General features: G+C 39.7%; 1 protein-coding gene across 2 annotated transcripts in view; it reads right to left on the bottom strand.

The window, feature by feature from the left end:
* Nucleotides 1–204: 204 nt before the first annotated feature.
* Adgra3 (adhesion G protein-coupled receptor A3) overlaps nucleotides 205–11,087 on the bottom strand; it is a 120,466-nt gene continuing 109,583 nt past the window's right edge. For both annotated transcript variants that reach the window (XM_020184406.2, XM_074042529.1), the window contains 3 exons: nucleotides 5,357–5,502; nucleotides 2,222–2,317; nucleotides 205–2,097 (listed from right to left, as the gene is read on the bottom strand). In XM_020184406.2, coding sequence (XP_020039995.1) covers nucleotides 855–2,097; nucleotides 2,222–2,317; nucleotides 5,357–5,502 — 1,485 coding nt within the window. In that variant the 3' untranslated portion in view covers nucleotides 205–854. The remainder of the gene's footprint in view (nucleotides 2,098–2,221; nucleotides 2,318–5,356; nucleotides 5,503–11,087) is intronic.

Here is an 11,087-nt window from a genome sequence, read left to right as displayed (position 1 = left end):
ATCATGAACTGAAGGAACTTTACCTGTTTCAGTACAAAAGTCAACATCAGATACAATACTGAAGAATCCAGAATGAGTGAATGTGAACATTATATGGTAGTCGTTCACATACATTCAAGAATAACACCTGTGGGACCCATACACATGTCAAAAATAACTAGCAAGAAAACTCAACTCAAATACAAACCACCACAAAGCCACAAAAGTGTTGAAATCAATGTTAATAGGATCAAAGAGTGATGTGACAAAATTATGCAACTTGAAAGTTTTTGAAAGGCATTTCCATTTTAAAAAAACACTCTGTGTGAGATCTTTTTTACAAAGCCTGAAGCATTTAAGGCTATATTTATAAAACACATCAATTCAAAAATCACTTTGATATAATGGTATCATCAGTATAGCTAACCAAGTAATGTGTCTGGTAACTGATTTTTGTATGATTCTCATTGAAATGTCCCACTGCACAAACTTTATTAAAAGAGTTAAATGCTTTTACACTATAAAATATAAAAGCAAAAGAGTGACAGAATGACAAACACCTATTTATTTTATTAAATACAAGCTTGAAATGTTGAGTAGATATTACAAATTCTAGTAAATTACATTTCAGATTCCCAAATGTCCTGTTGGTGCTTGAACAAATAAAACAATTCTTTAAAGGATTTTTTTAAATTCCTAAAAAAAGGTAAAAATTTAGGGATATAAAATAAGTAAAATCCAAAACTTGGAAGTGTATTCAAAATTGTTTTCAAACCCTAAGGTGGCTGTAAACAGTCTGTTTTTAAATGTTCATAGCTTAAAGGAATGTGATTATCACAATTTATGTCAACTTCTGTCTACGAAGTCCAGTAATGCTACACAGTAGTTTCATGTTTCCATAATCCAGTCCTAACATTGGCGGTGCTATCAGTACCGAGACAGGGTCCTTCCTGCCCATTGCTTTTAATTGGTCCATTCTGAATGGCCAAGTTGAGGCCGTAAGACTTCTGCTGACTTTCAAGTTCAACTGCAGTTGGCTTCCTTAATGCATCTTTTTTACTACTAGTTGAAACAGGCTTTTCAAAATTTCTGCTACTTTTAGGAAGTGTGCTAGAAGCATCACTGCTATCTTGTTGGGGTGGGTTGTACTGTCTCTCTCTGTAGGCTAAATAAGCTCTCCGACTCCTTGAATGTCCTTCGGTATTGCCTGGACGACTCTTAGGTAAGCCATTCTGCACACTTCCTTCCACACTTGTTGGAACATCATAGGCATATTCTCTTAGGACTGTGAGTCTGCTTGCCCGGTGTCCTTTACTTCGGTTTTTATGATGACGACTTGGGTGCACGTTTGCTCGAAACTGTACATCTAAAGGCGCCACGTGCATTTTAATATCATTGTCCATCGAATGTTCTGTTAGACTATTATCAAGCTGAGGTGTGGAGTTCAAAGGTAAAGAATTGGTCTGACACTGTGCTGCAGCAGCCTGCAAGTTTGTTAACTTGCAGCCCTGGGAGGAATTTTTGAAGCTCGATGCACTTTTGTTTGTGCAGGAAGACTCTGCACTGCTATTGGTGCACTTAGGTGCCTCTCCATTTGTCCCACTGGAGTTGGGGGGCTGGACATTGACTTGCACTGAGTATGAGCTCCGTCCTGGGCAGCATGTCATGATCCATGCAAGTCTGACGTCCTCCCTATTAACACAATGGTGAACCATGATGAATGCACTGAAGCTTAAACACGTAGCTCCAAAAAAGAAGCTAAAAACTAAATCCAAGGGGTAATACAGAGAAACCGCCAAGGCTCCAAACATCCACAAAGCAACATATAAGAGCAAAGTAAGGCTAGCCCCCAAAAGTTGAGACTGAAAAGTATGCTCATTTTCCAATGCTGATGTGGAAATCAGAGACAAAGACAATGAGTCCTGATGATTCATTTCACCATTTTCATTGGCTGCCAATCTCTGTTGCTCCTCTGTGGGCTCCTTAAGCTCATATTTGCGCTCAGGGTGTCTTTTCAACTGAATAAATATGCTTAGAAAGTACATACAGTTTACAAAAGTGATGAAGCTGGCAGGTCCATAGAAGGCTCCCAAGGAGGGTTCCCATGCCATCCAGCAACTAGGAGAGAACATGGTGAGCCAGCTTAGATGCTACATATTTCAGCAAACTAAAACATTCGTGCCCAGAAACACTTAAGAGAGAAACAATTGGGTCAGGTATACAGAGAACACAAAATACTCACTAGGGTGCACTTGGCCGACTGCCATAATTCTTGATGTTTGCTGCTGCTGTTATGCCACAAACTATGATAGGGATTCCACCACCAATCAGGTAGAATCTAGAATGAGGAACACCAGGAACACCTGCTTATTATTTTACTTCTTAAGGTGTATTTATCACAGAATCAGTACTTCAGAAGTCATTCTGTGAAGATTAATTATTACTCTTATTCCAATAATACACTGAAAGTTAATTTTTGGATAGTAAGTTTAGCAACAACATGTGTTCCTTTTGCTTGTTTTTTGGATCTCTTTTTAAAAGCACAAGACCTAGTTAGTTTCTGAGATGTGGAAAGTTGGTCACCTCCTGCCACCCTGTGGACAGGAGGAGAAACACTTGCAGATAGGGTTTTAGCTTTGTTTTTAGAGGGAAGTGGCTTCTTTCAGATACAGCAGTAAAGTCATTCTGTTACAAAATAGCCACTAAGATCTTACTGTGCCAGAGTTCAGATAAAAATTGCAATGATGTATCAGTGATTAATGTTCAGCTAAGCCTGTAGGTTCTAGAACCTCCAATTTCTGTGTATCCAATCACCTGTCAACTGAGAGTAAGGAAGGAAAGTGTCAGAACCCCAGCAGCTTCCCGGAGTACAGGGGCTCTGATTCCTTTCCCATGGAGCAGCTGGGAAAAGCCAAGGACACAGTGGTGTGATGTGAACTGAGGGAGAAAGGTAGTGGCAGGTTGTACCAGGAAAAACCTTATGGCCAGAGCATCTCTGAGTTCTCTGGTTTCTTCTCAAAACAACTTTCTGCTCTAGCTGGGCACTCATGGGTGAAACCAGAATCTGATTTCTGCATTTGCCACTTTCTGAGAAACAGTCCCACATCTTGAAGGGGTGGGAAAAAGACAATGTTCTTAACATGTTTTTTCCATGTACTGTTTCTACCTCACACCCAGTTACTAAACTCCTTAAATAAAAATATCGTTATTGTTGAAGAGATGGTTAAACTGTGTCTGCTATGTCGCAGATAAAAGAAAACCCTTCCTCATTTTCTTGCCATACTAATTGTCATCAGCTTCTTACCTGAAAAGGCATCCTTCCCAAAATTTACTTTGGCTTCTACCTTCCTCCCTTGCCTTTCATTCTCCCTGGAACTTCCTGTTATCAATGAACTCTTGCTTCACAGCTTTTAAAACTCCTCCTCCACTGCCTCTTTTTTCTAGCTTATGCATATGTGCGAGTTTCCCTCATTTTCTAAAACTTGCCTTGAGCTTTTTCTTTCTCTCCCCTTACTTTCAAAGTCCTGGAGTTAGACACCATCTTCTGCCTAGCTTTACCACCTTTAGGGCAGGGCTGCTTCCAACTCCACTGTGATGCTTCAGTGCTTTGCACTGGGGACCAGGAGAAACACAGGCAGCCCCTATGTGGGACCAGTAGGAGAGCACAGGCCCTAGCAGGTGCCTGTGGGTCACTGGGGGCTGTACAGGGTTTGAAGCCTATGCCATTTTTGCCTAACACTTCGTGTTTTTTTCTTAGTACCTAACAAGGAGGAACAGCTGTTGCAGGATAGGATTCCCAGGCCTCTTTCATTTCTTAGAAATGAAACAGAATCTTCATTTCTTTGGCAAGTGATAGTGGCACCCAACCTCATCCTACAGCATGACCATCCTGGATGAGCATCCCTGCAACCTTTTACCCTCCACAGAACCATGCTCCCAGTAATAATCATTACTCTCAGGTGTTCTTGTTCATTTCTTCCCGTGATTTTTTTCCATTAAACATTGATGTGGCTCAGGGATCACTGTTTTTTCTTAACTAACTTCTCCCTGGGAGATCCTATTCATTATCATGGTTGCAATGACAGCTTGTGGAAATGTCTCCTGCTGAGCACTGAATTTCCAAAACTGTATGCTTTCCACAAGAAAGCACTGGTGAGCCCAACAACACCAGGCTTACCCTCCCACCCCTCCACAATTTATACTTTTCCTTAAGTATTTTCTCAGTTGAGGAAACATCACCCATTCAGGAGCCCAGCAGACTGTCTGGAGCCATCTTCAACCTCTCACTCACACATACCCTTAAATCCACTTGGTCATGAATCCTAAGGAAACAGCTTCATGTCTCTTGAATGGCATTCTCTCTCTGTTCTTTATGACACTCTTCTGGCTTCTGTTCCCAGAAGGACGAAACTAACAACCTCAGGGACTTCCTTACTCTTGGGCGTTCCAATTTCTATTCCAGGCTCACCCCCACTGTCCTTCTAAAATGATACCACATAAGGCTACTTCCTTAGTTAAACATCTTCAGTGGCTGTCCACATTTAATATGACTTCCAATGCCCCAAGCCCAGCTTTGACCCTTAATTCCTGCTCCTCCATACTACACACTCCAGGCTCCAGCAAACTTCATTTCTCAGTTTCCTTAGCTGACTCCTGTTTGGAATGTACCTCTACCCTCTGCCTTAACACAAAGCAAGGCTCAAGCCAATGGTTCAACATATAGCCTATCATCCCCCCTCTTTGCACTTTCAACTGGTCTTTGCATTTTCAACAGACCTCCACAACAGTTCTTACCTGGTCCACAGCCAGTTCTCCTCCTGCAGACTACAAGCTCTGCGAGGGCAGGGTGAGCTGTGCACTTTCAGTCCCCGGCCCAATACCAAGCACATTCTAGACATTCTATAAACTCAGTCATCACTGACAGATTTTTACTCATCCAGTACAACAGCTAACCCATTTACACTTCTTTTCATTGTAATGAGAAAGAAGGACCTAATTCCAAATGTGTTTTATTTTTTGTAGAGAATAATTAAATGATTCCTGCCTGATTAAAATCTGTGACGCATGACCCTCAAGCAAATAAGAAGTTAACATTTCACGGTACCATGTTCAGGACACATTACATCACTCATTGTTCACGTGGCTCTAGGAGGTAGAATTAGCATGAGCTTGGGGGACACAGTGAAGATACAGAGGCCAACTGAGTACACACCACAGAGCCCAAATTCAAAACAAAGCAGTCCAACTTACAAGCCCATTTGCTTACTTCCCCAAATTTACTCATTGATTTTTGTTATAATATTATGACGATGCTTCAACAAAAGCAAGCAAAATATTTAATGAGCACTTAGAACAATACAACAAAAGTATTAGATACCTGAGCATAGGTCTTGGTGGAGGGGGTGGTTCATCAGGATCCTGGCATCTTTTGGCTTTTTTAGTGACTTGTTTGTAAATATTTCGAGCAGTCACTCCCACCCATAATACTGTTGCAAGGGTAGAATAATGAAGAATTATCCCAACCTACAAGGAAGAATGAAGAATAAATATATATGTACAATCTGAAAGAAAAAAATATTTTTACAACTTTGATTTAAAAGCAGTACAAAGGTATATTCTAATGATAAACTCCTTTACCTTCTAATGACACAAAGCATTCTCTTTTGTTTGAGTTTGTTTGCAGTACTGCAATGTGAACACTCTCCCACTTTCAGCCACACGTCCAGTCTACTTTAATTATTTTTCAGATAGGGTCTTGTACTTTTCTATCAGAGACTGGCCTTAGACAGCAATTCTCCTCACCTATCCATCCAGGGGAGCTGGGATTACAACTCATGTACCATCACATGTAGCTTGTTTGTTGAGATGAGTTCTCATTAACTTTTTGCCTGAGCTGGCCTCAAACCTTGATCTTCCCAATCTCTACCTCCCAAGTAGCTGAGATAATAGGAATGAGCCACTATGCCCAGCAAAATAAAGCACTCTTAACAGAAGGTATCTTTCTTCCAATACATAAACCAACAGTCTAAGAGGCCCACAGACTGTCACATATACTCAAGATGACCCTTAATACACCACCAAGCTGGCTCCTAGACAAGAAACCAAAAACGCTGGCTTTTCATAGAAGAAATGTTATCAGTTAGAGTTCAGTTTCTAAAGCCCATTTTAAAGAGGAACGTAGGGTTAATTAGCATGCAGAGGAAGTTTTATAGTGAGACTCCTGAGTCCCGATGCAGAGGTGCTACGTGCTGTAAGAGAGCAAAATATGACAATGGCGGTGAAGACAGTAAACTGGGAATATGAATATGTCTGGCTTTAACAGTCACCAAACACCCCAAGCACCGCTTGCTCCCGTGAGAGCTGAGGAGGCTATGAACACCCTCAGGTTCAATAAGATGCTTTATATCAGGCATTCAGCACACAGTAAGCAGTCAGTAGAAACATCTACACTCTGAGTATTTTACGAATGCAGTGTAAAGGAAACAATGTGACCTTTCTGAAATTCAGTTTCCTCACTATAACAATGAGTACACTGTTAGCAGACAGCTCTATGTGTTTTGCAGGGATCAAGTAGCCAAAACATCCAGATGTTCAGAGTACTCAATGAACAGAGGGTAACTGTGGTATACAGTAAGTCAAGATGCTGATTGCCCCAAGTGATGACAGGGTCAGGCTTCTCATACAACCTGCATTTAAATCCACTTTACTTAAGGATGAAATTCAAGGTTAAAATAAGAGAGGTGTAAAACTTTTATCTGAAGAAAAATAAGTACCATGTGTCAAAGAGCACCAAGGACAAAATTCAGACTTCTTAACTGATGACTTAGCTTTTTTTTTTTTTGTAATACTGGAGTTTGAACTCAAAGCCTATATGTTGAGCCACTCCACCAGCCCTTTTCTGTGATGGGTTTTTTCAAAATAGGGTCTCATGAACTATTTGCCCAGGCTGGCTTTGAATAGCAATCCTTCTGATCTCTGCCTCCTGAGTAACTAGGATTATAGGCATGAGCCACCAGCAGCCAGGTAGCTTTTTGTCATTTTTTTTTTTTTTGTCACACAATTACTGTAAGTAAAATCGCAGTAATGAAAAGCTCCAAGAAAAACGTTTCTCATTCCAAAAGGACAGCTCTCCAATCTCAAGAAAAGCAAACTGAATGATATTATTGAAGCTAGAGCAGTAAGAAAAACATAAACCAATCTGCAGCTAAAGACTGGCGACATCAAACCTAAGTCTTATTCACAGACAGAAAAAACCCAGACGATCACTATACAAGGAAAAGCTCGCAATGACTCTGGAGGTGCTGGGAGCCTGGCCAAAGTAGGGAAGTCAGAGGCACAGTCCTCCCTAAGAACAGAAGATGCTCCTTGGTCCTTGTTAGTTTTGCATGCTATACTGTGATGGAAAAATTTATATAGAGAAGTGGAGCAAAAAGCAGAAAATAACCCTATGAGCTATCTGGAGTCATACCATACACTAAGTAGAAACAGCACAAAGGAATTCAGAGCACAGAAACCCATAAAATCAAGAAAAATCACAGCTTTTGACTCAAAATGGTGAAGTTCTTCTACTGCTGTAGTAATCTCTGAACAAAAGGCAAAACTTTTAAATATATAAGTCAAAAATATTTTCAGTACAGAAGTGCAGATGGAGGGATTTCTAATGGGGAAAACCCCATTTTTAGGCTCTGAAGCATTCTCTATGGCATTCTAAACTCCCAGAGAAGTGGTCATTTTTAAGAATTTTCAGATTTCCAGTTAAATGATTATTGACCAATAGGGTTCAGGAGTCCGGTAACCTCTGCTAACAGAGCCATGTAAGTAAATCTCTAAATATTCTATAAAAACTAGAAAAATGGAGAAATTAAGATCTACTAGAGATGGCTTCCTCTGGGATGTGGCACTTCGTATTTTCTACCCAATACATGGGTGGAATCTCAATTCCAGATTTACTTCCAAATAAATCAGAGAGCCAAGTGGAAAAATAAATGGTAAGTAATTTAATCCACAGGCATATAAACAATTTCCAAAGCTACAAGATAGGTACAAAATAATTATCCTAAAGAGTTCTACTTTATATATGTGTAACCTAATTACAAATACAAGTTCTTAGAAACTAGGAAGTTTTTTAACTATCAATGACCTAAGACAAAATAGCACATACACCAACTGTACAAAAAAATAACATTTGTGATGAATAAACACAACAAGGGGATTGGACTTTGAGCACATGATAAAAGCGAGAGCACACAAGGGAGGGGTGAAGATAAGTAAGATACCTAAAAAATTAGCTAGCATTTGTTGCCCTTAATGCAGAGAAACTAAAGCAGATACCTTAAAAGCAACTGAGGCCAATAGGAAAAGGGAACCAGGAACTAGAGAAAAGGTTAGATCAAAAAGAATTAACCTACAAGGTAACACACACGCACAGGAAATTAATGTGAGTCAATGCCCTGTATAGCTATCCTTATCTCAACTAGCAAAAACCCTTCTTCATTCCTATTATTGCTTATACTCTCTCTTCAACAAAATTAGAGATAAGGGCAAAATAGTTTCTGCCAGGTATTGAGGGGGTGAGGGGAGGGGGGAGGGGGCGGAGTGGGTGGTAAGGGAGAGGGTGGAGGCAGGGGGGAGAAATGACCCAAGCCTTGTATGCACATATGAATAATAAAACAATTAAAAAAAAATAACATTTGTGATGAATAAAATCACACATGAGCAAAAATTAGCATGCTAACAGCTTCCACTAATAAATGACTTATATGCCCAAAATGTATTTTTATGTGATTTTGCTTTATTCTTATTTGGTCAGCATTGAACCATTCACCAGAAGTCACATGGTCAGCAGCAGGCAGTTCAGAGTCAAGTGTGTTGGGCTCCAAAGTCTGTACCCTTAGTAAGACACAGGGATAAGGGTTAAACAAAGCATCATTTGAATCTTGCCTCTCTCATGTAATACTCCTAGTGATTTGGGATAAGTTATTTTAGTTCTCTAAGACTCCATTTATATAGGTATAAAATATGTAAGAAAAAAGTACCTCCCAGGGTTAACAAGAAAGTTAACACATTTGCAGTAGCAGGCAACTAGAAAGCTCTTAATATCTACTGAAGAGATTTTCCCCAATGCCTCCTGTGTGCCACCACAGCAATTCTGTAGATAACAGATATAAAAGGACACCTGAGAAGGGCAGCTGACACTTTATTTAATAGATTAAATCATGAGTGGCAGATCAGGAAGCTAACTTAAATTAGAATCAGCTGAATCCGTTTACTGCCTAACTAAGAAAATCAATGGCTAAGCTGAGCATGGTGGTGTAAGCTTGTAATCTCAGCACTCAGGAAGTTGAGGCAGGCGGATTGCTAGCTGAAGTTCAGCGAGGGCAATATACAAGACTCCCTCTCAAAACAAACAAACAAAGAGACAAACAAAAAAGGCCAAAAAAATTCAACGACAGAACAATTATTTGGCAGTACACCATGAACTGTAACACACATTACTTCCAACCTTGTGTTAATGGTCTCATCAATTCTATCTCTCAGTCTCTTAGCTCTTCAGCTCCTTTTGCAAAAGAGAGTTGACGGCCACAGAAAGTACCTGGAACTGATTTAAAAACCATAGTGGAAAGTGCCAGGCTGCTGGCACCATTAACTGCCTCAACCAATCACTGTGAGGAAGCAACTGTATTGCAACTACTCACCATTTGTAAAATACATGAGCACCAACAGGGAGATAAGAAAAGACCTGAGTACACACATTAAATGCACATACATAACTGCATGTAAAAACACGTACAAACCAGGACTCAGTTTCAGAGATGGAAGAACCTTAATGATCGTTGAATTTAGTGCACCCAACCGATGATTTTACAGAAGAAATGCAGAAGCTCCTTTAGATTAAGTGACCAGAATAACAAGCTGTTGAGGCAGACATAGAATTAGCACCTGGAATCCTCAGCTAGGTTTTATTTGCATTTCACACTCTCCTCCTTACTATTATCTGAATGCTACAATGTCAAAGCCATTACAGTATCTGAGTAAGAACTATAAGAATGATGTCATGGTCATAGATGGGAAGGACACAGTAAAAACAAAAGAAAATTATGGGAAAACATCTAAGGACTTGCCTTTCCCTTTTCTGTTGCAAACCTTTTAGCTACTGGACATTTGTTCTACAGGCCCTAAAAAGTCTGGGCAATTCCTCTCCTTTTCATTTTAGAAATGGTATAAAATACCATTCGACACAATGAAAGGCGGTCATTTTAAATGGGCTCTTTCTAGTCACTTCCTTAATGAAATAAGTTAAAATGTCTGCTTCAGGAAAGTCAATGAGTACTTTTAGATGAAACTGAGCCTACTAATACCAATATGTGCTAAGTATTCACTTAATAGAGCCCAAGCTCACAACAGCTCAGGGTTTGAGTAATTTCTATTATCTGCAAACACAGACGTCTCGTTCATAATATTTGCTGAGTACCTACTACAGCCCAGGTCCTGTGTTGGTCCCTGGATAAATATGGATAAGTCAAACTAACTCATCTCTGATGCCCAGAGAGAGCTTCAGAGTCCAGAGACAACAAACAGTAAATTTTATAATTTTTGTAGGCACCATGGAATTTTAGCAAACATAATATAACAGTGGGCAGTGAGGAATGGTGTCTCTGAAACAGTAGGAGTAAACTGAGACTCCAATGTGAAAACCAGTCGTGGGAATGGGTAAGGGAGAGGTAGCTGAAGAAAAAAAGAAGCTGTCTTTTGTCCATGTATTAGGCTGCCCCAACACCTATTATTGGACTTCTCAAATATACAGTAATGGCCTGAAACAAAAATACATTGAACAACCAAGAGGTAATTGTATTGACAACACTAGCAAAAGTATTAGACAACACTTATTACTATATGCCTGGTACTATTGAGATTCTCAAGTCATTTAATCCTCTTAACAATTCGTATGCACACATGCACACATATTTTTAAATTGGATCTCAAGTATACAATACTAGATTAATCTCAAGCCTTATGACAAATCTAATGATTGGGCTAAGCACAGCCTGTGTTTATTTAGTTACTTAATTAGTTATTGTTAATCATATAATAACTATCCAAGACTCTAC

Source organism: Castor canadensis, chromosome 9, assembly GCF_047511655.1.
Source record: "Castor canadensis chromosome 9, mCasCan1.hap1v2, whole genome shotgun sequence".
Lineage (NCBI taxonomy): Eukaryota > Metazoa > Chordata > Mammalia > Rodentia > Castoridae > Castor > Castor canadensis.
The sequence above is the reverse complement of the archived record's forward strand: the minus strand, read 5'-3'. Positions and strand labels throughout refer to the sequence as shown.